The sequence below is a fragment of the Zonotrichia leucophrys genome, chromosome 3 (assembly GCF_028769735.1).
Source record: "Zonotrichia leucophrys gambelii isolate GWCS_2022_RI chromosome 3, RI_Zleu_2.0, whole genome shotgun sequence".
NCBI classification, from domain to species: Eukaryota; Metazoa; Chordata; class Aves; order Passeriformes; family Passerellidae; genus Zonotrichia; species Zonotrichia leucophrys.
This window is the reverse complement of record NC_088172.1, coordinates 14115147-14142798: the sequence shown is the minus strand read 5'-3', so window position 1 is coordinate 14142798 and position 27652 is coordinate 14115147. Positions and strand designations below refer to the sequence as shown.

The 27652-nt window shown below is 38.5% G+C and overlaps 1 protein-coding gene and 1 long non-coding RNA gene across 4 annotated transcripts in view; one reads left to right on the top strand and one right to left on the bottom strand.

Moving 5' to 3' along the window:
• Positions 1–5143: 5143 nt before the first annotated feature.
• On the bottom strand, positions 5144–7018 carry LOC135445257 (uncharacterized). Its single transcript, XR_010439502.1, has 2 exons — positions 6698–7018; positions 5144–6344 (listed from the first exon to the last, which is right to left on the bottom strand). It is a non-coding gene; the product is annotated as an uncharacterized LOC135445257 (long non-coding RNA).
• Positions 7019–7451: 433 nt separating this feature from the next.
• PHIP (pleckstrin homology domain interacting protein) overlaps positions 7452–27652 on the top strand; it is a 109524-nt gene continuing 89323 nt past the window's right edge. For all 3 annotated transcript variants that reach the window (XM_064707430.1, XM_064707429.1, XM_064707428.1), the window contains exons 1-6: positions 7452–7626; positions 7736–7794; positions 7983–8012; positions 8170–8229; positions 18073–18223; positions 18337–18435. In XM_064707430.1, the coding sequence (XP_064563500.1) occupies positions 7581–7626; positions 7736–7794; positions 7983–8012; positions 8170–8229; positions 18073–18223; positions 18337–18435 (445 nt within the window). In that variant the 5' untranslated portion in view covers positions 7452–7580. The remainder of the gene's footprint in view (positions 7627–7735; positions 7795–7982; positions 8013–8169; positions 8230–18072; positions 18224–18336; positions 18436–27652) is intronic.

Sequence of the window (27652 nt, the reverse complement as noted above, 5' to 3'; positions counted from 1 at the left end):
AGGAGGATCCCACTTCAGTTCAAATTCTTCCAAGGAAGAGAAATCAGTATTTTGTACCTCAGAACAGACTGAGTTAGCCACTTGGGAAAATATCCTCAAGAGTGGGTTCTTCTTAATCTCTGTTAAGAAAGCTGCTTCACTCTGCATGAGAAAACTACTGATTAGTCCATCTAGAATGATCACAATCTTTTAATCTTGTGGTAGGGCCTCACCTGGGAAAAGAGAGTCACATGTGCCAGTCTTCATCTTACATTAGTATTAGGTTAAAAACAAGGAAGCAAACAAAAAATGCAACCAGTGTCACATATATGCAGGGATCATTTGCTGTCTGATCACACTCCTTGTGAAGCACTGGTACTCCACAACCTGTAAAATCAACAGCTTGGTTCAATTACTTTAAATCAGCAGTTATCTTACACAATTTTTGTCTCAATTAGTACACCATGCCTATGCAGCTCACCAGAGCTGGGCAAACTGAAAATATAAAATAATCCTTTCAAGACACCAAGTAGATGCTACACAAGAATACAAAATGTTGAGAAATCTGGATCAGCAGACCAGTATTTTCTCAGAAGACTGAACAATAAATGGAGATCGGAATCTCAGTGATGCCTATTTCATGGATGACTGACAAATCACATATGCTACACAAAGTAGGCACTGTCAGCCAAATGGCTCAATGCTAACAGCCCTGAATTTTTACTGTAAGTGCAAATATTGGTACTACTCACTCTACATCATTGCTATTTTGGGGAAAGTAGATATTTCAATTGCACTGAAATAAAAATACTAGGTTGGTCTAAACTAAAACAACATTAGAAGGAAGCACTTGGGAAAAACTAAGGATGGTCTTTAGGCTGGCAACAGAGCAAGGCTGTGTTGGATCAGACTAACGAGCTTTAAAATTATGTATCTGTTCTATCACTGGCTGTTCTTACCTGTCGAAGTGTGAGTTCTTCTAAAGACTGCTAAAATCCTTGCCATTGAGACTTCTGAGGCAAAAGTGAAGCCCAAATGGCTGTATTTTGTTATGAGGAAAAACATAGTTCTTAATTTGAAATCTTTCAAGCATTTCAATTCTTGAACTATGCCCTAGAGTTTATAGAGGGTCTTGCTTTATCTTCTCTGAAACAGAGAAATTTTGTATGCACTGATTGAATATTACTTCCTCCATGTATTTTATTCCTTTTCCTTGGTCTTTAATCCTATTACTCAAGTATTTTTCCTTGATCTTAATTTTCTCCTGAACTCTAATTTTCTGAGATAAGGTGAAAGACTTCATGCAGTATTACGACAGAGGCTGTGTTATTGTTTTGTTTCACTGGCTTCACATTAGAGTTATAGAAAAAAAAATTACCACATTCTAAATGTTGAATATGTAATAAATAGAGTGATCTTTTAAAAAGATTTACTACTGGATATCAAAAAGAGGGTTTTTTTCTCCCCCTATATTGATTTGGAGCCCATAAGGAACATGAATGACTCATATAATTTCTTCAGTAGACTATTTTGAATGTAACATCATGAAATTATACCTACATTGTTCTGCTCATCTCTTCCCTGGGTAGATCTCACTGATATTTCTTACGGCCTTGTCTACTTTTATCTAAATTGCATATTAGCAAGTTTATCAGACTATATGTCTGATAACAATATCACAGAATCCCTTAAGTTATTACATAGATGTAAATCTTTAACAGTCTTTTGTATTAACTCAGAGCAATTCCAAGTCTATATGAAAGCTAATGATAGCCAGCATCATTTTGAAAAATCAGGCAAATAACCTCTCATCTGTATTTTTAAAAGTTGTATTTTTAACAGGCTACTACAGTAAATGAAAACATCAAATCCATACCCCTAATTGGAAATGACCCTCAAACTTGGTTAAACAGAAATCTAAATTTTCTTTAGAAAAATGGAAAGACAAACAGTAGCTGAAGGCCACTATTAAATTGTACCTTAACAAACTTCATAATTTACCAGTTTAAATAAAATTTGTTATTTAACACTTCAAGTACGTCAGACTCAGAACACAAATATGAAACCATTGAAACAAATGAATGCACATTATTTGGAGAATCTTCCGCTCAACAAAAATTGCTTCGCATATTAGAACACTTTACTACAAAGTGAAGTAATAGCAAACATTTTCAAAATTTTTGTAGAAGTAATAATCTAAGCAAATAATTGTCAATATACAAAGCAACATAATTCCTATTTTCATTATGGAATAGCTCTCCTCTAAAATATACCCTGTGTATTAATTTTTTCAATGCTTCCCTTAAAAATCTTCTACATAATCCTTAGAAGACTCAGAAAACTTTGACATCAAATAGACGTGAAAATAGACATGGCAAATATCCAAGAGCCTCTGTGAAGAAAAGCCCAATAGTAAACAATTAAGTACTGCATTTTAATAATTTTCTCAACATCCTCTGGATAATTAGGGAATGGATTCAGCATAGAAAGTTGAAATGTCAAGCAGATCCAGGAAATTTATTTGAAAGTTTTTTTACAAAATACAGGAACACAAATAAATTTACTTTAAAACAAAACAAACCCAAACAAAATCCCCAGCATGAACCCAGTAGAATTCCTCTATTCAGCAGGAATAATATAGGCCTTATTCTTAGTTTCTCTTTGTAAGGGAAGGTTTGCACTCAAAGATACAACAGTGAAACCGAAAGAAATACTTTCATATTTTGGTTTCATATCTTTCACCAATATGAAAGGCTGGTGCAATTCATATTTATTTGGGTAACAGCATATTAAAGAGGTTTTTAGGTTCATTGGATGAACTCCAACAAGGCTCATTTACTGCTCAAAATATAAATGACATAAAGATGTACTTTTAAAAGCCTGATAGTAGATTTGCAGCTAATTATTTGTTTTTACACAAAATTGATAGAGAATATTTTCAGAGGCTAATCTATTTGTGTGCTTTTAAAAAAATTGTCAGTGCTGCTGGTGGTTTGGGTAATACAGGTGCCTAATTCTAAGCTCCTCTTGGCCATTGGCGAGAAGCAAGCAGGAGTAACAGGAAATGCTTTCAAAAATAGTGGAGTGGGAAGATACGCACGTTCTGTGGTAAAGGGCACATTGAAATGGGAAATAAAGTAAAAAATAGAAGCCTACAGTTCACTATTTAATATCTGATAAGGGCAGAATACAAAGCAGCTAAGCACTCTATTAGAAACTTCATAGTAGCAAGTTCAGGTAGGTTAGCAATGCCGGGTGCAGAAAAGATAAGAATGTATTCTTGGCATGAAGCATGACCAAGGGAGTATTTAAATGAATTTTGATGTGAAGTTACTTAGTTAAGCTCCAAGTAATTGTTTGAAACTACAGAAAGAATTTGCTCATAGTAGTATGGTAATTTAGCACATGTGGCTCTTTCTGCATGAAGTTAACACAAATGATAATAAAAACGTTGCTGGCCTCACAAGCACTCATCACACACGTCTTGCCCTTGTAAAGTTTATGGTTGGTTTCAAGAGTAAGAATTAACAAGCAACTAGTGGTGATAATTCTCATTTGAGGTGGAAAAAACTCACCAAAAAAACCCTGTTCAAGTAACCAACCAACTATCCAAACCCGAGGAAAACTTAGTCACTGCTTTATGTTGCTCTCAGCCACCCCCTGCCAATATCATGCTTCAAATATTTAGCTACATTGTTCAGCTTGACAATCTACAAACCCTAAATACTTTCCTTTGTCTGTAGAGAAAAGGAGAAGAGCAAATTTCAAAAGAAACAGAAAGGCTTTTCATGTCAAATACTGCCACTACTAGGGTCCAAAAAATGTACTTTCTGGGCACAAGGTATAAAATCATACTGACACAAAATACCCCTGGCTAAAATATATCAGTAAAAAAACGAGCAAAAAAACCTAACCCCAAACCCCTCAACCAACTAATCCTAAAAGTGCAGAAAGATACCAGAAAATTCAAGAAGAAACCAAAGATACTACATTCTTATCTGTCAAAGGTAAGCAGTAATTCAAGAAAATTATAATATATCTGTACTTGGATACTTATAGTGCTTATGGCACTTTTTAGGGGAGGATGGAAGAAAAAAAAAAAGGCCAGGTTAGGGTATAAAGAGACATCCCAAGCCAGCAACTCTTAGGATCAGTCCATTGCTTTGTATAGCTGATGTGTAAAATCTACAGCAACAGGAAGAATCTATGAAACTTTTTTTTTTTTTGGTAAAATTAATTTAGTAATTGTGTCTGAATATTAACATTTGAAAGTCACAAAATGAAATCATTCCATTACTATTTTTAATTTTTTTATGAAGATCTTTCAGATTAATTTCTCCTGAAAACATTGAATCTTGCTGATGAAGCAAGACTGATGTATTTTATTTTAGAATAATGTAAGGTGAAAAGATAGCATGAAAGAAAAGGGATTATTAGAAAGCAAAACAATAAAGATAGTAAAAATTCGGAGATTATATTTTTCTTCACTTGTGTGCACTACAAAAAAATCTTAACTGAAAGAATAAAAAAACCTTTAAAAATATCTCTGAGAAATGAACAGAATATTTGTTACTGCTACAGGAATTCAATCTAACATGTATCACCAAGCAATAATAATTAGGCATTTTCTCTTGTGTGTGACTTTCATGATGTGCCACACATGCACATAAAAATCCCATCAGATCTAATCTGTAAAAAGAAAGTGGAATGTATGTTTGTAAAAGCTATTTATTAAATATTACTTGTAGTACTGCAGTGCTCAAGCTCAAGTCTGGGATTATGATTTCATTTTGCTTGGTGATCAAAAAAAAAATTAAATAAAAGACACAGTCCTTATTTTATTGTCAAAACACCAAGAACTTTTTGATTCTGTAGGCTGTATTTTGAACTGCAATAGGAAAAGTTATGAGTTGCCAAAAGAACAAGGAGGGTCAATATATCTAGGAGAGGTTTTCCTGTACTTTCAGACTCCTTAACTGCTAAAATTTTTCTATTGCTTGGTTTACAGTTTCAGTGATGTCATACGTCAGTATACTTTCTTTTATGTAAACATCAAGGGAAATTAAAATGTTAATCACATTATTCATGTAGCCCTTTGTTGTGAGAATCACCTATGAAAGATATTACAATACACATTTCACATTGCTAAGAAAAGATTCAAGTCACTTTATTTTTAAAATCTTTATTAGACATTAAATATGATTTCATTTCCTTTTCAATTATTTGAAGCATGGATTCAAAATGAAGCTGAAACAGAGTGGTTATTGTAACAAATCTGGGAAAGGGAGATACATGCACATTTAAAAATATATAGTGATCATAGCTACAGATACAGTGATCAAATCCAGTACATACAGTCTTGCTTTTTTTTTAATTAAAAAAAATTATGCTTCAAAATTAATTTACCCTAAGGATAAAAATTCTAGATTAGGATTTTAATGATTTTTAAGGACATGTGATAATTGTATATAAAAAATGCACAGCATCTAGACATCCACTATATAAATATAGTTTTTGTAATACAACAATAGAAATAAGTGATGTTTTAGCCTCCCTTCTTTAACCTTTCAGGGTAACATTTCTTCAATAAAGCAGAAGGGTGATTGCAGCGAAGCTTGCTCACCATATCAAGCACAAAGCTCGAATTCGTACACTGAGCTTGCAGGCCTTGGAAACACGTATAAAAATGCTCAATGCAGGTTACCCTCAACTGCACAGAAATGTTGTTCAAATTTAATTTTGTTGAAAGTTAGATAGCTGAGAATTTCAGGGGGCTTTATGTACAGGAAAAAAATAGTTCTTTGTCTAGTTTCTGTAGAATTTCAAATATGCTTTTGTCTTTGCTTCACAAGTTGCATCAGTTAAAAATTGAGGCTAAAGAAATGTTTAAAAATTACAGCTTGCCCCGTTTACATTGATCCCTGCTAAATTCATTCTTATTGTCCACAAACACATTCGTTCTGGCAAGGCCCAAGCTCGACGAGAAAAAGCACAGACACGTTGCAAAACATAAAGACAACGAATCATGCTCCTTTAAATCCCTCATCAGATATGGATTTTTTTTAAAAAAAGCTAATTATCAGCAAACACCGTCTTTGTTTTTATTTTCTTTTAACTGTAAGCAGTAAAGAAACAGTTACAGCACAAACCGGAAGGTTTTATTCAGTATCCTCAAAGTAGCAAACATTAAATAAAGAAATTATTTAACCGCTAACCGGGCTCCGTACAATGTTGCAGCCTTTCAGGAACCTTCGGTAGGTTATCGATCCGCTGGTGATTTACCTCCAGTTCAGCCTTGGGGTGCAGGCATCACCATCCCTCGCCGGTGCTCGCGTTTCCAACACTGCTCCTCTTGCCCACCGCTCCTGGAAGGCAGAAATTGGTCAGTCCCGCACGTCTGCTCTGCTTGGCGGCAAGAGCAATGAATAGAATCGTTATCAGCTGTCGGGGTTTGTTTGCTTGTTTTGGTTTTTGTTTCGTTGTTTTGGTTTTGTTTTTTTTTTTAAGGGAAGTTCTCAAAGCGAGCGCCCTGCGAGCCCTTCAACCCGCAGGCGGAGCCGCCGGGGCAGCCCCGCCGCACAAGGGAGAAAGGGAGGAAGGCGAGTCTCTGGCTGCTGGGGGCTTGCTGGGATTTCCCCCCGCTGCAGACCCACGGCAGGAACCCGGGCGCGATGTTGCAAGAATAAGAACCAACAACGCGTGACCCTGTGGCACTTACGCGCAGATGCCAAAGCCCCTGGCAGCGCCCCGAGGTCGCTGGCTGGCTCCGAGGGAGCGGGCTGGGCACAGGGGGAGCCGCGAGCCGGGGGTGTGGAAGTGCCGGGCCTCCCCAGCGGGGCCGCGCTCCCCGGGGGCATTTTGGCTTCGCTCGCTTCCCATTCTTGCGGCGCTGGAACTCGGGAACTTCCAGCGCCGCAGCCGCCGCGAGTCGCCGCGGCCCCGCCGCTGCCGCCGCAGCCCCTCCTCCTCGCCGTGCGTCGTATCCCTCCGCGCGCCGGCACCGCGCAGAGAAAGCGCCTTTCAGCCGCCCGCCCGCCGCCTTCCCGCCCACCCCGCCGACATCTTCTGCCACAGCCCGCCCGCCTTCCCGCTAATAAACGCGTAGCGCTCGCCCCTCTCTCCCCTCCAGCGCCGGACAGCGCTGGGGGCCGCCGCGGCAGCGGGGCGGTAGCCGGGATCGGGAGAGTCCGGCTCCCCCCTTCCTGCCCTGCCTGGCCGCCCCCGCCAGGCAGCGCCGGGGGCTCGGGGGGGCGCGGGGGGAAGGGGCGGCGCGCGGGGCCGTGGGGGCTGAGGAGGGGGCGCGGAGGAGGAGGGGACTCTTTCTCCTGGCGGAGGGATCGCGCTCGCTCGCGCTGGCTGGCTGGCGACGGCGGCGGCGTTGGCGGCGGGCGGCTGCGAGTTGTTGTTTCCTCCTCCTCCTGCTGCTGCTGCTGCTGCCCGTGGGTTGAATGGTGGAGCCGAGACTCTCCCCGGTGAACGAGCAGTGACAGCGACCGGGCGGGCGCATTTCGCTGGGACCCGACGCTGCCGCGGGAGCGCGGCCCGGGCAACCCCCCCTTCTCCCCCTTTCCCCCCCTCCCCTCCCCGGTTTTCGCCTCGCCATGTCCGGGGACGGCGGCAGCCGGCACACGGCGGAGCTGCGAGCGGGTGAGTCGTGGCCGGGGGATCCGGAGAGGGGCGGCGGGCAGGGGGAAGAAAGGGAAACCCGCGGGAGAGAGGCGAGCTCCAGCCCTGACGGCCTGTCCTCTCCCCGCAGAGCTCTACTTCCTCATCGCTCGCTTTTTGGAGGACGGACCGTGCCAGCAAGCGGCTCAGGTAGGGGATGGAGGGATGGATGGATGAAGGGATGGATGGATGGATGGATGGCGCCGCCGGGCCTGGTGGGGAGGGGGCGGCCGGGCAGGGCGGCTGATCAGGCGGCGCGCTGGCCGCCTCGTCCTCCTTCTCCCTTTTTCTCTCTTTTTGAAACCTTTTCTCACGCCCCGCTTTTGTTGTTGCTGCAGGTCCTGATCCGAGAAGTGGCGGAGAAAGAGGTAAGAGCGGCGCCGCGCACCCGGCACTCGCCCCGCCTGCGGCCTCCCTCCCCCTTCCCTCGCTCTCCCGCTTCCCCCGCCCCATCCCGGGCGCTGCCGGGGGGCTCCTCGGGGGAGGGGGAGCCGCTCACGGGGCGCCCTCTCTTCCCTCCCGCAGCTGCTGCCCAAGCGCACGGACTGGACGGGCAAGGAGCATCCCCGGAGCTACGAGAACCTGGTAAGAGGAGCAGGCGCTGGTAACAGGAGAGAGCGCTGCGGCGTGCAAAGTTGTTTTTCCCCCTCCCTCACTCTCCCTGAACAGCCCGGTGAAAAAATTGAATTTCCCGCAAAAAAAAAAAAAAAAAAAAAAAAGCACCAACTTAGGAAAAAAAAAAAAAGCAACAAAACTTTGGAATTTTTTTTTTAAATTTAAATTTTTTTTCTGACAGCCTCTGTCCCTCTCTGCACCCCTGTCAGTGTCCCGGGGCGGGCTCGGGCCGGGGTCCGGCCGGTGCCCGCCCGAGCGGGGTCAATAACAACGCGCGCGCCGGGCCCGGCCGCGCTCGCTCCGCGACGTCACGGACGCGGTGCGGGCGGGCGCCACAGCCGCGCGCGCGGCGCGGCGCCGGGCGGGGCGGGGCCAGCGGCGGGTGCCGGGGCGCGCGCGGCCGTGCGGGGGCGCTGTGCGCCGCGCGCGCACACAATGGCCGCGCTCCGCAGCGGCGCCGAGCGCTGCCCCGGGCCGGCCCGCCAGGTGCGCCGTGTGCCTTGGAGAGTTTATATACCGTGTGTGGTGCGTGGGAGTAACCGCGATTGCCAGGGTCACATCAGAAATCTGATGGGTGGATTTTTGGTTTGTTCTTTTTTAAAACTTCGTAGTGTGTGCTTTTCATCTCGGGTTAGATCAGTGATGAAACCAAGTGTTCCTCTCAGCGATGTACCTCTGGCTAGCAGAAAGGGGCCTGGATTTTTCCCCCTTACGTGTTGTTAACTGCAGCACTTGGCAAAACAGCAAATGAGGTGTCTGAATTGTGTGTGTTAGCAACTTGTTGCTAGTATTGTATTCATTGCAGGTACACTGTTGTATAATTTAGTCTCTGAATTTCTGAAAACGATTTAAGAGAAAGGCTGAGCCCTGTTTGTGATGCTCATCAAAGATAGATTTCCCTTGCTGGTTGCTTGTAGTAGTTCTGAACTCCAATACTTCTGAAACATAGATAAGTTGATAACTTTTGAACTTACACGAAAGGAGACAGCACCATCTCCATTTGTAATGCCTCTGATAAAAACTGTTGCCATATACATTTTTTAAATTCTATAACAAATGTTATCGTATAGGGATTTATTGTAGTTAGAGCAGATTTACTTAGAGCATTGCTTTTTTTCTGTAGCAAGAGTTGCATTGGCATAGGCATTTTCACGTGTATGGTGTGGAAGAGTTGACAGCAATAAGCTTGTGGAAAACATAAAAATACATACAAGTATTTTTTGACTTTCTTGAAATCAAATATGAAGAAACTCAACTGGGAATTTCAAAGTACATGATATATTATAATATTCTTATTTATTTGTTAGGCTATTTTACCCATTTCAAGGAGTTGGTTGGTAAAACTTATCAATAACCTTTCTCTTTTATCCTGTAAGTTATAAAGACTTGGAGGCACAGTCTTAGTGTAGCATGGATTTGAGTTTCTTCTATACAGTTAGAGTATAAAAGCATGTGAAAAAAGGAAAAGTGAGGAAAAAAGGACATTTTAAAGTTTGAAGTAAGAAGAGTTGGTGAGAAAGAAATAAGTTCATTCAGACCCTTTCCAAGAAGTTTCTTTTCTTTGTGGAGTGCAGGTAAATACCAATTTAGTAAGCATAGGTAATGACATAAGATGAACTTCCTCAAAACTTGGACTTGATGCTGGATGTTTATATTCAGAGAGGTGATGCTGACTAGGTCCTTTCTCTTTTCCTTCTGTTCATAACAAAGTTTCCTTAGACTTCCTAATAAACATTTCTAAGTGCTTTCCCACCTTTTCCCTATTTAGATTTTGGAGGAGGCGTGTGTCTGTAATTGGTTACTTTGTTATTGATATTTCCCTCCATCTGTATTTGTTCTTGCCTCAGTTGTCAAAGCTGTGTGAACTTTGTATTACTTGACATTTTAGGCATGCGAAAGCTGGCACGGAAGTGTATTTGCACATGACAGTTACATTTTGTACAAAAGAAGAGTTTTTCACTGTGTCCTCTTTAAACAAAAACTTATTTGTCTCAAACCAAAGGATTCTTAGCTTTTGAGATAGAGAATAATTGAGCTAACGTTTTTTTTTTTAATTTTAATTTTTAATTTTTTCATTAGGATGCCAACTCTTCCTTCTCAAGATGGCACGTTTTGCCATGTTTTGATGCCTTTCTCAGGCATGAATACCCTAAGCTTTCACTAAACTTTGTAGAGAGGTCTGAAGGGATAAAAGGCTAAAAAAATAAAATTACCAGTAAATGTAGTGTTAGATGTTTGACTTTTACTCTGGGAAGGAATGAGGGCTCTCTTTAACTGGGGTGAAATTTAATTCCAAGCTTCTCTTTTGTTGTGTACAAAATCATGCTTTTTATTATACCCATATTTTTGAAAAATAATCCCTTTAATATATATGAATATATTTTCAAGAGATAGTATTTCTGGTTTTGTCCTTATTTGAAAGCATTTATTTAAGAATTTTTATTGGAGTTAACTTTTTGTTATTAGACTGGAATTCACAGCCTGAGATGTTTTATATCTGTTACTTAATTTGTGCAAATAATATTAAATCTGGTGCAATTTTTGTCTTGCAAGTTACTTTAATTTTTCTGTTTGGTCAGTGAAAGTAAATGTTTCATTTTCTTAAATAAGCTAATACCATGCTGTGCATGCTTGTAATGCTGCAGGCAAATATATGAGTTTAGAAATGCTATTATACTTATATTATGTTCTTAAATTATTTTTCTTGAATCCCAGTACTCCTATATTATATTTTTCTAGAGTCAGTATGTGTGGTGAAATAAATAACATGAATATGTCTTTGATAGTGTAGGCTCTTATTTCAGAGTGCTGATCTCATTCTGATATTGCCAGCATTATGATTTCTATTTGTGCTATAACTGAAGACCCTGTGACAGTTGAGTCCCAGTAGGCCACTTTGAACATAGATCTACCAAGGATGGTGGGACTCTTCAGTAACAGATCTCAGGGTGTTTTGTGTTCTTGCTTCTGTTGTGAAAACTTGAAAATTGTAGGATAGCTTATTTTCTCTTTTCAAATATTGAGGTTTTCTTACTATGGGGAACAGAAACTGAGAAATTTTAAGAGTTAACAGCAGAGCAAGGCAGCCCTGTGGATTGTTTAGACGTTGTGGATAAGATGTTTAAGTGTTGTGTTACATTTTTAAGCTTTTTAACACCTTTGTTAGGGCTTTTATTACACGAGCAAGCTTTGGTGCATCATTTGACTCCAGGGTAATTGTTTTTTTCGTGTTGCAGTTTCCCTATGGGTGTAGCTGCATTAATTGTAGGCTGTGGATGAAAGCTGTGCATTTCTGCTGCATCTTTTGTGCAGGCACGAGTGCTTATCCAAATGTGTGCTTAGCTGGATGAGGCAGCTGACCTGTCTCAAAAATGAACAGTAATTTTAGGATGGCTCAGCTCTTTTTGTGTGCTACACCTTGGGTCTTACCACCACCACGAGGGAGATGATAGGAGTGAGTGTGGAGGGGTTGGTGAAGGTGTTGCAGTTGCTTCTTCTGGGACCAAAGCAGACTTCATCTGAATGAAACCAACTGTTGAGATTCACTTCGACAATTTGGAGCTACCATAGGGAATGTTGTGTTTTGGTTTTTTTTGTTTTTTTTTTGGTTTTTTTTGTGGTGGTTTTTTGTTTTGTTTTGTTTTTAAGGTCTTATCCAGAATATCAGTGTAATTGTCATTTTCTCTGTTGAATTAGAATTTTATTCATGGTGGTGGTTGAGGAGGGAGAAAGCTGGGACTTCAAATAGGATGGCCCAATATGTTTAATGGGCAGTATGTCTTGGTCTCAGGAACTGTTGATGATTGTTTTGCTGACATTTGTGCCTTTCTCTTCTCCAGCCCACAATTATTAATGTGATTTCCAGTAAAAATTACAAAACACTTTTTTCAGGCCATTTCACTGTTTGTTTTTTTGTGCTGCAAACCTCCACGAAGTTACCAAGAGTATCTGTGTGACTAGGACACTGAGTACATTGCTACTGTGTTTCTTTGTTCATGTAATAGTTAAGTCTTCTAGCTGAATTGTGGTTACTATTTAGAAATTGTTTCTTAATAAGTAACCAGATAGTAAGTGGTTTCTTTCTCTAGGAAAGAAAGCTTGTTCTGTGAAGATATTCCAAGAAATAGGGAGCAAAATTGAGTTGAATCAGAGAGCTGCATTATCACCTAGATTTTATCACCTAGATTTTATTATTTTGGGGACAATCTATACAATATTTTGGAAGGTGTTCTGAAAAGCTTGGCACTGTGGTAAGAAAACTGAAGTATTCTGATTGTTATCCTTAGCCAGATTTTTGGTCTCATTAACTGTGCTTCTGTTGGACATATGTCAATTTAAATATCTCCTCTGAGTTCTAAAAGACAAATGCCTCTGCTCTACAGACTATTCCCATAGCTGGGAACTTGGGTCATGTTAAAACCTCTCTGTTCAGACCAGTATATTTTGATATGGGAAAACACTTGTTTGTTTTAAGTAGCACCACCACATTTGTTTGTTCCACAGATAATCAGGAGAAAAGGCCAAGCCAACTGTTTTGTGCTAGTTGTTTCAAACTGGGACTAAGAAACACTGTTGAGATGGGATGAACAGGAATATCAAGTTTCTAAAGTGTAACTTTTGTTTAAAAAACCCTAAACCCAACAAAACCCACAAAACATTATGAGCAATTTAAGAAAGGCAAATAGCTACAGGTAATTTAACAGTAACAGGCACAGCTGAACGTCTTAGTTCCATAAGGCAAAAAATGCTGCCTCTGCTCACACCTTCTCATGTGCTGAGCTTGTGACACACTGTTTGTACTAAGGCTTGAGTTCATCTGCTCTGGCCTCACACCTATTGAAAGCATTAAATAGTTGAAAAAATAATGTGTTCTTGGGATGGCTGCTTTCATATAGATGTATTTAATTAGAGAAAGAGTAATCTCAGTAAAATAATAGTCATTCTGATTGGAAATAGTGGTTAAATATTTGTATAGTTTTAGCTCAAGCAGAATTGAAAGTATACAAGAAATAAATAGTTTTGGAGAAAATGGTTCTCCCTCCCTGTTGTTGGTTGTCCCTGCCCTGTGTCCTCCCTAAGAAAAAGAGAATGAGAATTCTTCAGAGAAAACTACTTGCATTTTGTTGCAATTCCTAATTTTAAAGTGATAAGGCAGTAGCTGGTGGTACATGGTACTCTATTAGATTGATGATCTGGTAGAGTACAACAATTACTGTAATTCAATTTGGGGCTTGTTTTGGGTAATATGTTACATAGCAGGGTAGTTCAAGTGGGATAGCTGCTGGTGTTAGTAAGATTGAGCTCTCACATCTTGGAATATAGGTAGCTGACTGACGTAGTTTTTGTTGTTAAATGTCCTTGTGTGGAAATGTGTTTTTCTGAAACATATTTTCAGCCAATCTGGTAGTTGAACATGTTGACTGTTAGCAGGGTGAGGGGGGAAACTAACAATTTCTGAGAGAATGTTTCGGTGTGCCGAGTATTTGGAGCACTAGAATAAGGTCATATTTTACTTGCTGTCTAAAACCCTGGTGGTGAATAACTGCATTATGTATTGCAAATTTAACTAAAGGCTCTAGGTCAAATCACGATTCTTTTGTTTTATTCATTGTGATTCTGATGCTGAATTATGCTGCAGAGTCATGCAGAATGAAAATATAAGCACTTAGGTCTATTTCAAAGGTGATAAAGATTTGTACATTAGTCCAGATAAGGGTGTAGCTGCATTTTGTGTATTCCCGTGCTGCTTGTTTGAAATAGGTGGAGTTGGGGTAGTTGGTAAAGGGAGAGGTTTGAGGGCAATGTTGCTTCTGATTTTCTAGAAAATAATATTTATGCTTAAGATCTGAAAATTTTGTACTTGCTAACAGAGTTTAATTTATATTACAGCAATGATTAAGAATCATTAACTTACGTGAAAAGACTGTGAGAACAAAAAGAGGTTTTATTATTTTACCTTAAAAGCACATCTTCTATGCATTTCTTTTGGGAGCACAGACAGAATTAGACACTGAAAAAAGCCTAATAGGGCAAGGAAGAAAAACAAGTAGAATTTCAGCCGAGACTGGCAGAGAAAAAATCCTGCGCTTTTTATGCTGTTTGACATCACAGTTTTGGCATATAAATTTAAAATTCCTGTTTGTAGAGTCCAGTTTTCACTTTCATTTAGAGCTGTATGAATTTTAAATACTTGTACATCTGTTATTTTTTTCTTTTGCTTTCCTTTCTCTCTTGGAATCATAGATTGATATCCAACCAAATTTTATTCTGTTCTTTCATTCCATTCATTTCAAATTTCATTCTGAATCGTCTTGAGCTTTTCTGTTTCTGACAAAGCTTCTAAAGTTACCATTAAAACAAAAAATTGTTTATTTTGTTTTGTTTCAATAATCGGACTTGAAAGTACTCTGGATGTGGATTTTTTGCGTTGCAGGTATATTTTTGTTGATTCTAGGTTCTTTTTGCAGTTTGTCACTGCAAGAGTTGTTTCCTGGTAGGCTGCACCATGGAACAATCTGAATAGTTTTAGTTTAATGTAATAAATAAACTTATCTTGCCCTGTCTTGATTTGTTGCTATGAGGTTCTGGTTATCTTTTTCTGCAATTCTCATTTTTCCTTTTTCAAAAGGGAGAAATTGGGTGAATTTCTGTTACACAATTTTTTAATTAGTGACTTCCATCATAATACTCACACATACAGATTAGCACTGGAACAGACTTCCCAGAGAGATGGTTAAAGCCCCAAGCCTGTTGCTGGTTGAGACATTTGGACAATGCCCCTGACACTGTACTTTAACTTTGGGTCTGCCCTGAAGTGGTCAGGCAGTTGGAGTAGATAAAGAATTTTATTTTTTTTAATGAAGGAATTTTCACCTGGAGAAAATTAATAGCCTGTTTTAAATAAGTTATTCAAATTCCACATTTTATTTGTTTGTAGAAGAAGAAAAGGAAAAATAAATCAGTCCAAATAAAGACTTATTAAATAAGTTTTCTTATCTGATTTTACAGAGAAACAAAGCCTATCTTTTTATTTAAGTTTCTTGTGTGTACTTTAGCTTTATGAAGGAAAACAAGGGCCGAATGCTGACTGTTCATGGTTCATGAAATAGCTCTATAAACTTCCTGCAACTGACAAGTATTTAAATGGGCAGTGCCACTTCTGTTTTGGCAAAGTGTACAGCTCCCAAGTATTGTTGAATCAGTTTGTTAATGAGCTGCTGCAAATGCTGCTTAGTAGTGAACTATGATTACTTAGACAAATGCTGTGAAGAAGCATCACACAACTGCTGCATAATGTGTCATAAATAGCTCTTCTCACACAAATGGACTTAAACTAGAAGAGACTGCAGCGTGGGTGTAAGGTATATATTGAGATCTTTAATACAGATGATCAAGAACAAAACAGACAGATAGCTCTTATCAAAACATTTGCTTTAAAAGCTGCAAGAGGAATTGAGCCTACCTAGTTTCTGCTAAAATAAAAAGTGAGCGCATGGCTGATGACAAATCATGAGAAATATGACTCAAGATGTCAGCTTGCTGTAGTTTTGGAATGTGTCTAAGATTATTTGCTTCATTTGCTTTAGATTTTGTGAATTTCTTAGGATGTGTAAAACTGTAGGATCTTGAGCAGGATAAAATGACAACTGTATTGTGTATTTAGTTGTGTCATTCATGGTTAAACCAGAAAACTCTGTAGTTTTTAATCTTTGAGAGATGAATTCAGATTCTGCAGATGTAAATTCTGGTTTCAGATGGAATTAAGAAAAGAGCAGTGTTTGTTAAATTTTTGTGCTCCTTTTGATAGGAGAGAGAACAACAAAAGCTAAGGAAATGGATCAGGGCTGTTGATGGCAAAAATGTATGCAGCTTCATAACTTCTTATGGCTATTTAGATATTTTAGAGCTCTCATGCATGTATTTTGACTGTGATTACTTCTTTAAGCAGAAAAAACCATATTGATTTCCTATTCTGATTAATTTTTCTTATCGTAATAATTCTGAATTATTTTTTGCCACTCTTCTGTGTGCATGTCTTATGACATTGAATTTAGCAATTTTAAGTTTTACGAAGAGCTGCAATTTTATTTAAGTAAAATAATTTTTTTTTTTCTAAATAAAACTCTTTTTTTGCTTGTGTGATTTTTGCAAGTTATTGAACTTTTAGGCAGCCAAATTCGGACAGTTTGCAAGGCTATCTACAAATTTAATAGAATCCATAGAAGGAAAACCCCTTTTTCCAGGAAGCAGCTAAACATTTGCCTGCTGAGGGAGGTAGTAAATAAGTTCTTATTTTGCCTTGCTTGCTGTGCAGATTTTGCTTTACTTATTCGACTGTTTTTATTTCAATCCACAAGTTTTTTCTCTTTTACCCATCTGATTTTCTCCACCATTCCACTGCAATGAGAAAGAGCAAGTGGCTGCAGAAGGCTGAACTGCTGGCCAGTGTTAGACCAAGACAGGAGAGAGAAAACTTTTTTTCCTTTGCTAGGAGAACTGTGGTGGTGGTGGTGGCAATTACTGGTATAAGCAAGGTTTTTCCAGAACCTCAGTTTCAGACATCAGCACTCTTTATTTTAACAAACTGCTGGAGCACATTAAATGATCGTGGTTGTCAGCAAGATAGGAGAACATTTGATGAAGAATGAGGTCTATTCTGTTAATTTGGTGTAATATAGAAGCATCATTCTGCCTAAGTGTCAGTCAAGACCTCCTCTAGTTACAGAATAACAAAACATCACAAGCTTTTTCCTCAGTATTTTGCTGGTTTTCCCCCCTCTTCTGTGAAGTAAAACTGTGAAGATGTATTTCAGGCTGTATGAAGGACAAAACTATGTGCCAAATTCTATACAAGAATCTGAGAAATTGAGTCTATTCTCCCTCTTTATTGATTATTTTAATTTGTTTCTTTTATAGTCTAAATTGACAATAGCTTTTGGATTTTAAAAATGCCATTTCTTAGCCAAAAGCCTTATGTTGGTAGGATTTTTACTGTTGTCACATACATTTCAAAGGCATTTCCCCCCCCTTATTATTTAAGACAGTTCTCTGATCTAGAATTATGGTAGTTCAAAAGAATAAACTGTTTTTATCTGGCAGTCATTAAAGGTGGTTTATTATCAAGTGGTGAGAAATTATGTTGCTGATAATAGGTTCTTGTTTTTGTACTGTGTAATTATGACCTGTTACAAAAACTTGCCATGTTTATAGACGCAAGAGGGAAGACATATACCAATTTAGAAGTTGAATTACTTAAGCCAATGTTTTTGTTTCAAAGCTTTAGATGTAAAATAAATCAAGCCAGTTGTGAAGTTTCAAGGTGTTTTAACTTAGGTAAATTGAGGCAGAATGTTTTTTAATTTTCTTTTACAAAGCTATGTTATTTATTTAGTATTTGAAATTCTTGAAAGAAGTAAATGTTCCTGTCTTTACAATCTTTGTCTCATCTTTATCTTACAGTAACTTAAATTGACCAGATCACTACTTAAATGTAACATTGAATATATACTTATAATTTTTTTTACTGTGGTTATAAGGGAGCTTATTAGTGTGACCAATTGTGGCTTGAAGTCAGAAAGTAGTAAATACCAACAGTTCTCTGTACAAAATGGCATGTACTGAATAGAAGAATTAATTAGGACCAGCTGGAATGAATTATTGTACTTAAAGGTCATTATTCCTTTTTATCCTTTAATATTGTATAATTTTGTTACAAACTTGTGTAACATTCTGGGGGGGGAAAGATTAAACCAGTTAGGCATCAAAAGTTTTGCATTCTTTCTCAAATGTTCTGTTTGCTCTTTGATGTAATAGGTGAAATACTACAGACACTTGGCACCTGATCACTTGCTTCAAATATGCCATCGACTTGGGCCACTTCTAGAGCAAGAAATTCCACAAAGTGTCCCTGGAGTGCAGACGTTACTGGGGGCTGGCAGACAGTCTTTGCTTCGTACAAACAAAAGTATGAAAATTGCACGAGCATTTTGAGACTTCCTGATATTTCATACCTTTCCTGTGGTTTTGCATGAAAAAGCTCACTTGCCTTCATTTTTTGGTGTGATTTTTAACAAACAGGTTGCAAACATGTTGTATGGAAGGGATCTGCTCTTGCTGCACTACATTGTGGAAGGCCTCCAGAGTCCCCTGTAAATTATGGCAGTCCACCTAGTATAGGTAAGTCAATTTTATTCTGGCACTGCCATTTCAATACCTAACTCTCAGGGTGATTGATTATTATGATGGTGAGAGATAAATAGTAGTTCTGTTTATATTTACCCTTGTTAGTGTCACATACCTTACTTCTAGTGTTTCTATTAAGATGCTGTGTTTCTATTCTTATTGTAAAATTTCTTCTGAAGCTAATTTTGTCTTTGAAGTATGAAATTGAATGAAATGTATTTAAACTATGACTACATACAAACAAAACTCTTTCTTAAAGATATAATAAGGCTGCCAGTAGATAAATAATTAGTATTATAGGGCAGCAAGGCCTACACCTGTTGGTAGGAAAGTAAGTCTGGTAATGGTTACCTTGGGAAAGAATTGAGTCTTGTAGAAGTTATTCTTTTTGCTGTCTGGTCCATTCACTAATTTTGTAGCTGTCCTTTAGCTTTCTCTGCTGTGCTATATCATGAAGGATGCATGTGCTGTATGTACTGTTGAAAAATTGAAAGCTGGAGGTCAGAGGTATTCTAGTTTTTATTTTTAAGCTCTCACATAGTCACTGAAATGTTTGTTAGCTTTCATGTTTTAAGAACAAAGATACACACTTGTTTAGTTGCTAGAAGGATCAAGATGTGATATTTTAGAAGATTCTTTAAGGAGCATCCTTTCTATTTTTTTCATGTATAGAAAAATGAGCAGAATCACTGGCATCTTTTCATCTTTCTCTATTGATGTCCACTGAAGGGGAAATGATTAAGACCAAATTGTCTGTGTGGATTACACCAGAAAAGGACTAGGTTTTTTTAATAAAATGGTAGCTGCAGATAGATGTGCAGTGTTGGATGAGAGTGGGCAGAGAATCTCCAGTTGATTGGCTCTGGATCAGGTGCAGCTGCTGCTGCAAAGACAAAGATTTCTGTCTTGGCAAAAAAAAGAGAAGATTTGCAGATATATTGGGAAATGAATATATAACAAAGTATGTGAAAAAATGATTTACATACTATATATAGTATAACAATATAAATATGTAGGCAGACACTATTAGGAACAGGCTTTTTTAATGTGGTAACTTGCCATGGCAATTCTTCAATCTCTAAACTCCTTCTGGAGGCTTTTGGTAGCCTCTAAGTTTTTAATGAATTTAAACAGATACACATAACATGTATAAAATGTAAAAATCAAGAGAGGTTAATTTGGGCTATTTGTATTTTTTCTTCAGTTGAAGGAATTAAAAATCAAATATCAAAATATACACCATTACACTTAATCCAGAGAATTATAGTTATCTCACAACAGCTGGACCAGAACCATGCTATAGCTAAACTCTCAGGTTCAGCACAGCCAGTTTTGACTTGCTAGATGGCAGAGTGTTTAGTGTCCTAGCAGCATTTCCATTTTAAAGCACAAGTTACACGCTTTCCATATTTCTGTAGATGCTTGGACTGTAGGCTGAGAAAGTGGTTTTTGCTTGCTGTTTAGAGCTGAGCTTTAAGAACTCCTCAGCTGGTATGTGTATTGATCAGCACAATTGATCAACCCTAATGTAGCACCTGCATCATTCAATGTGGTTTTGTTTAGAGCCAGTAGGTTTGTATTCACTTAGAGGGTATTTTCTGTATTGTGCTCTAGGTGTGTAGGAGAAAATGCTTGTTGCTGGTTAGAAAATCCCTTCCCTTCTTGAGTGGTTGTGCAATGGCTTGATGATAATAGTCTTGGAAAATCTTGGGCTATTTTTGCAAGGTGACTGTAGGACTGAGCTGTTTAATAGCTAAGATTTCTTTAGTGGTTGCTTAGCTTTTCTTGTGAAGAAATGTTAAAACATGTTGGAGGAATCAGAATGATTGAGGACTGTTTTATGTTGTACTGTGGCTTACAGTGTATGGTAGCTGGTGTATACCTTTTAAAGGGAAAAAGATCAATGTATGAGATCCATGGTAGCTGAAGTTCAAAGAAAGCTGTAGAGCTGCTGTGGTAGTGAAAGAAAATGTTAAGAAAAATAACTTTCAGACTCTTTTTAGAGAAGAACAAGTCAGGCTTTCTAAATAAATGTTATTTTTATTGAGCCTTTTGCAGAGCACTGAATGTTTGCAAAATTACAGTTATTTCAAATACTTTTTTCATGACCAGTAATTTCCTTTTCCAAACATTCATATAAGTGCTGGTAACTGAATGTTTTCAACTGTGAAGTGTATTTGAATTTTTGGGATATTTGGTTCAGAGCTGTATGCTAAAGCATTTACTTTTGATGTATCTTATTCTGTCTACTCTGATCTCTCAATAAAATAAGGAACCTGAATAACACTTCTTTTATAAATTGAATTAGATTTTTTTTTCTGTTTCCTTAAATAACTTCCAGTTTTCCCCTGGGAAGACTACATTTTATATTAAAAAAAAAGTTAGAACCTATTATTCTTCAGGCTGTATGTATTTCAGGTAGATAACCTACTAATGTTTAAGGAACAAGAATAAAGATACTGAAATTCTTCTGTGTTGTCCAGGACAACTTAACTTACATTTCAGTGAATGTGCAAAGTTGTTAATTTGTTTCCTAGCCTGATGAATCAATGCAGGTATGATGCTGATGGGGTATTATTTAGAATTATTTTTGTGTATATTGTGCCACCTGCCTTGTAGGTAGCTGGCTTATACCAATTAAAATAGATCTGTACAAGTACTTATTTCCCCTGGAAACTATGGAGTATCTGTAGAACATGATGAAAAGTAAAACTTGAATATGGAATAGTCTTTGTCTGGTTGGGCTCACTTGTGTATATCCTATAAAAAAGTTGGTGAAGTGCTCAATAAAGAGCAAAAGCAGCTAAATCATATACTAATTTTTTTTTGTTAAAGGTCTCATTTTTGTGGATGAAGAAAGAGAAAGAGAGTTCTTTTTCAGTAATTTTTGGGAACTGCTGAAAAAGGAACAAAGCTAAGCATAAACCTTCGAGAGCTTTGAGCTCAGAGGTCTTTGCAAAGTGACTACTTGGGTGTGAGGATCTGAATGAGACTGGCTGTTTGTCCCAGACAAAGAAGATTTTTTTTTTCCTGACCAGCAAAAAATATCTGTCTTCCAAAATCAGTATTTCACAGTTTTGCAGAGTAATCTATCTCAAGAAAAGTTCTGAGATATTTTACACTTTTTTCAGTATGTTTATTAAGTGGTTCTGGTGTTTTGGCTGTAAAGAGAATGCCAGGTTCTGAAAGCAGTGTAAATGTCTTTTTTTAGAAATGCATTAAATACTTTAGGCGTAAAAACTAACTGCCCAGTACTTTGTGCAACTCTATTATCCTGTTAACCATAGGAAGAAAATAAAGGCAAAGACTGCATTTCTATTAAAAGATGTGTGTAAAAATAACATCTTGTTACATACATTTAGTCATGTCTAGAGTGAATTATACTAAAGTAAATGACTTGTTAGTGTGCAAGAATAAATAAGCGGTAGAAGTCATGGAACTCTGGGTAAAGTACCAATGGAACTATATAGTGAAAGCAACTGAGGTATTACTGAAGTCAGGGAACTTTGGAAGATGGTGTAGCTTTCATTTATTTTTGTTTTCTGTCTCTTGAAATATCTCACCTTTTTCCACTCTGAATTAGGAAGAGTTGGCAGTTGCTTTCATCAAGCAAATGAATATTGTATGGGAAGTTTGAGGTGTATATAGAATTTTTGTGTTTTCAGAAATACTCCAGTTAGAAGTTGATATTCTTTTACTTCATGATTTGACCAGAGACAAGTTTTGGCTTGATAACATAGCAAGCTTAATCCTTTTACTTGGTTGACAGTCATGTCTAAGTCAAGAGACTTGGAATACCATATAGAGTTTGAAAGCTGAACAGAGGAATGATGGGAAGTTAGAACTCAGTTCAAGCAGGTTGTTTTTTGGGTTTTTTTTTGGTTTTTTTTTGGTCTTGGATGTCTTTGAAGAAGGGAGAAAAAAAGCCTTCAACAGCACCAAACAGAATGCTTGATACATTCTGTCTTACTAGCTTGGAGAGTGGAAGGAGTTGTCTAGCAGTCTCTACTGCTATTTTTTACAGCTCTGAATTCTGTGGTATTCATTAGAGGCCTGTCTAGCCTCTTAAGTTAATGAAACTTGATTCAATAAGGGTAAGAGTTGTAAGTGAATTATATCCTTTGGGTATCCTTCCAGGATTCTTCTGAATCTGGTTCTATTTTTGTGTGACTGGATAGGGAATGAAGTTGGATTCTGGTTTTCAGAACAGAACTTCCATTAGTTAAATACAACTCCAGACAGGAAGAAAATGAAAGCTTGTGTATGCATTTTAAAAATGTAACCTATATATGGTACAAAATTAAATTTGATTTATCACTGGATAGTGGATGAGGCAGATTACTGTCTCCCATCTTTAAGGCATATTCCATATTCAAGGATAAGACCATGTAAATAAGGAGGTAGAATTGATCATTTTGGTACAATTAGAAAGTAGAAAGAAAGCAAGGTGAAAAAAAGAAGGCTAATACTGCCATATCTTTCAGACCCCCAAATTTGTCATCCTTTTAACAGATTTCTGTTTTTCTTTGAGCTGCCTGTTCTATTTGGGGTGTGAATGAGTTAGAGAAGTTCTGAAACTTTAAAGGCATTAATTTGGTGCCTGTTGCATGCCTTTTGAGTGGGAGAAAATCTATACTCTTGTAAGTTTCTCTGAAAACTCCCCCACTTCCATCAGCTTTGTTTGATTTTTACATTGTTCCACAGGAAACCAAACAAATAGGGTATTTTTGACACTTTGAGATGTGTGGTTTTGAGATTAAGGTTGTTGGCAGCAGTGAATTCTGACAGCAGAAGCAATATTTTAAAAACAAAGTTGCATTTAAGTTCTGGAGTGGCCCTTATGAAAAAAAGGAATTTAAACTCTTTACATTGAGAGCCTTTAGGTCAAGAATGGCAGGTTTTTTTCTCTACCTTGCTTGGTTTTTTAAACTCTAGAGATTCAAGATTCTGAGCAATATTTGTCCCTTCTTTCAAAGTAGGGTTAGACTGGATGATTTTTATAGGTCCCTTCTGACTTCAACCGTTCTGTGATTTTGCAGTAACGGAAGTTGGAGTTCTTCTGGCAATAAATATGGTGAGGGATATGAATCAACACATGAAGCTTTTCAGGTCTGCCAGCAGTAGGAGGAACAGTAGTCCTGCTGCTGAATGGGACAGGGACCTGAAGTAGGATGAGAAGGAGACTTTATAGAATGAAGGTGTGTCCTCCTCATCTCAGTCCCTGGGCAAGTGATGAAGCAAATATTTCTGGAGGTCAAGGTAGGAAAGGACAGGTACATGGTTAAGAGTTGTTGATATTGATCTAAGAAGGAGAAATTATGCCTGACTAGCCCAATAACCTTTTAAAGGAGATGAGGGGCTTGGAGATTAGGGGACAGTAGTGAATGCTTTTTATCCTGAGTTCAGCAAGGCTTTCTGAACAGACTTCTGTAACATTCCCAATGACAAACTGAAAAGATATGACAGAACTGCTGGGGTCAAGGGGCTGTGATCAGCAGAGTGAATTCCAGTGTCTGGCACAAGAGCCAGTCCCTAACGGTGCACTCCAGAGGTTGATGCAAGAGCCAGTATTATTCAGCATCTTCATTAATAACTTGGATGATGGAACATAACTTGGATGATGGAAAAAGTTTGTCAAATAGCTGAAATCCAGGAGTAATGAATGATTGAGAAGGACCTTGACAGAGTGGAGAAATGGGTCAACAAGAATCTCATGAATTTTCAGAAGAGAAGAGCAGAGGTCCTGCCCCTGGGGAGGAATGATTTCATGTACCAGTGGATATACTGGGGGTTGACTGCTGGAATACAGCTGTGGAAAAAACGACTTGGCTGTCCTGGTGCTGAATGTGTCAGACACAATGTGACCTTGCACACAAAACCCAAACAGCATCCTGGGTTGCTGGAGGCAGTGCATTGCCATTAGATTGTGGGTGTTCTTTCCCCTCTACTCAGTGCAAATAAGATCATACCTGGAGTGCTGGATCCAGCTCCTCAGGAAAAGACCTACATGGACAGTCTGTTAACTGGTCTCTCAAAGGACCAGAAAGGTGATGAAGAAATTGAGGTATCCGTTTATACAAAGAGGAGCCAAGAGACCTGGACTTGTTTAGCCTTGAGTAGAGAAAGTGTGGCATGGGCAGGATGGTGGTGGTTTATCATTGGTTATAAATACTTGAATTGGAGCATGCAATGAAGATGGAGCCAGACTCTTCTCATTGGTGCATCCTGACATGACAGAGATCATGAACCAAAACTGAAATAGAGAACTTCAATTTAAACATAAGAGAACAGCTTTGGGGGGTGATAAGATCTCTGGCACAGGTTGCTCAGAGAGGTTGTGAAGTCTCCATCCTTGGAGACTCAAAACTGGACTGGATGCAGCACTGAGCAACCTGCTCTAGCTGACCCTGCTTGAGCAGGGGGCTTGGAATACATTGGGTTCCTTCCCACCTTGGCCAATGGTTGGGTGGTACTAGGACTGTATCAGTCTTGGAGGCTGGTCATAGTACAGAAACATAAGCCCATAAGTTACTAAAACATGAGTAGCTAGAAGCCACTTAATTTTGTTTGGAACCAGTTAATAAAGAATTGTTAGCAAATTAAAATAATAAAATTTGTGAATAAGTTTCACAATGTCAACAAATTCACAGCTTTCTCAGACACTGGCTTTCACTGATTATTAAATATGAAGAATTCTAATTTTGAAACCAGAATATCATTTAGGAGTAAGTGGTTGTTTATCATACTATGTTTTGTAACAACCACTTAGTAAAATCTGTTTTTTAATCTATTTTCTATTTTATTTATTTATTTTAAAAACAGAACCTTATGTGTAAATAGAAGATGGGAATGTAAACCTAAGGTAGTATTAATTTCCGTGTCCATTTCACAGTGCCCTGCCAGCAAGGAGCATGCAATCTCTATTCTCTTGTTTTCTTCTTTACAACCCTTCCCTTTTAGTTGGTTGACTCATTGTAAGGTCCAACCAGCATTCTCTAACGCATCCTGGGATAAAGAATAATCTTCCTTCACTCCCTTATGTAGTTTGTGGCTCCCACTGCAACCATTTAACTACTTATACCTTGTCATTCTTCCTGTGATTAACAGCTTTTTCATACTGACTCATCTGTGTGAGGCCAAGCAAAGACAGAAGAGTGCTAATATGGCTAAAACAAGAGAGATTAGACTTGCTGTTGCAGAGTTTTCTGAATTCATTGTTTTCAAATGCAGTTAAAATCTAGCTAAATAGCGTAGAGACTTGACAAGTGTTGAGGTAACAATTATTATAAAACCAAGGGCCTATAATTTGTACAAAGCCATTATTATGACAGTGGGTAACCTTTTTCATCTTGGCTTGGACAAGAAAAATCAAGTTTGTTGTTTGAATGCAGGAATTTTGCCCACAGGTATTTTTGATTTTTACCTGTACTCTGGAAGGGGAAAAAAGGTTAATGTACTAGCGTAATTTGCAGGTGTTTGCAATAAAATTGGGAACTGGTCAGAGAAATCAGGATAGATTCTTGGCACTTGACAAATTTGATAAGAGTAAATATAAGGGTAGTTAAATGAAAGTGATATTAAAAAACAGTGGTGGATGTAAGAATTCCATTTTAAATAACCATAAGATACCCCCCAGTTTGGGAAGTCCTAAAAGTTAGGTGTTTATGGATAGTGCTTAAACCTGTGGGAGATTGATTCTTCCCTTCCCCTCTGCTAATTGCATGAACTTGGTAAAAAAATTCTTCCCAGAGAATGTAAGTTCATAATACTGTGGAGTTTTTTTTTTAATGTCAGATTGTTCTTTAATTCACTTAGTTTTATTTTTAACCTTTTTTTTACACGTTTTAAATTTTGATCAAGGCTAAAGAGTAAGATGGATTCCAGTATTGTTTCTAGGTGTCACAGTATTCCCTTTTATATCCTCTGGTAGGTTGATTGTTACTGAACAAGGGCTGTTTCACCTGTTGAGTTTCCCAGGGATATGTGAACTAGTAGCAAGTTGCCCGTTGGTGATTGGCATCAGTGAGACCATTCTTAGAAATACTGGCTTGTGTTCTGCTAAAATGATCTTTTCCAGTGTTGCCAAAAAACCCCCAAAACTAAACAACTCACTCCCATAAACTCTCCCAAGCTTGAAGTTGATCTCAAGTATTTCAGAAGTTTTTTATAAATTCAGGTGTATATTAAAAATTGCATTCTTATGTAAAGCCATTTGTTGTTTTATTCTAAAGTCTCTCTGCAGTCTTGTTTCATTGACACATCTCTACAAATTAAACTTTTAGTTAAGCTTTTTTCAGTTTTTATGAGCTATTGTTTCATTTGAAGGCATTGGGATATCCATCAACCATATCCATTTTATATTAAAAGTAGACAAAAGGTAATTTCTGTGTGGTTTGGGATTATTGTGTAAACTCACTTTGTTGGGACCAAGACCTTTATCCTCTTTGTGCGTGTGTACTTGTTTGGTTTCTTTTTTTGTGTGTGTAGTTCTTTTGTTGAGGATTTTTTTCTAAACATAGGATGATTTGTCAGATACCAAAACTAGATTTATCTTGTGCCTAAACTAATCTTGGTTTCCTGCTGTTCTGCAGTAGACTGCTGGCAAGGGAAAAGTTTGTCATAAAGCAAATGCAACTGCATCTTTTTCTGGTATGAGGGAAGGGTGAAAAAACAGTAGAGCCTTGAGACAGCAATTGCTTCTTGACTATAAGTGCTTGCTCTACAGCTAATAATTCTACTTCTTCACAGAGCTTCTTGAACTAGGAAGAATTCCTTGAATTAGGGCCAGAGGCCAATGGACTTGGCACTTGGCTATAACACAAGAAGCTTGTGGTTCTTACAGAGTTGCTACAATTCCACTGTAAAAATTGGCATATCTGACATAGTTTGACCTGTGCTGGCTCATGAACCACTGTTCTGTTGGTCTGGGCCAAACCTGAGCAGTGTGAGGGGTTTATAGCTCTCTTGCAGTTGATACTAGGGAGCAAGTTGTCCATGAGCCAGCAGTGCCTTTGTGGCCAAAAAGGCCAGTGGTGTCCAGGGATGCCTTAGGAAGACCATTTCCAGCAGGTCAAGGGAAGTGATGTCCTCAACCCTGATGAGGTCAGTCTGGAGTGCTCTGTCCAGTTCTGGGATTGCCAGCACAAGAGAGACATGGAGGTCTTGGAATGGGTCCAGTGGAGGGCTATGAGGATGATTAAGGGACTGGAGT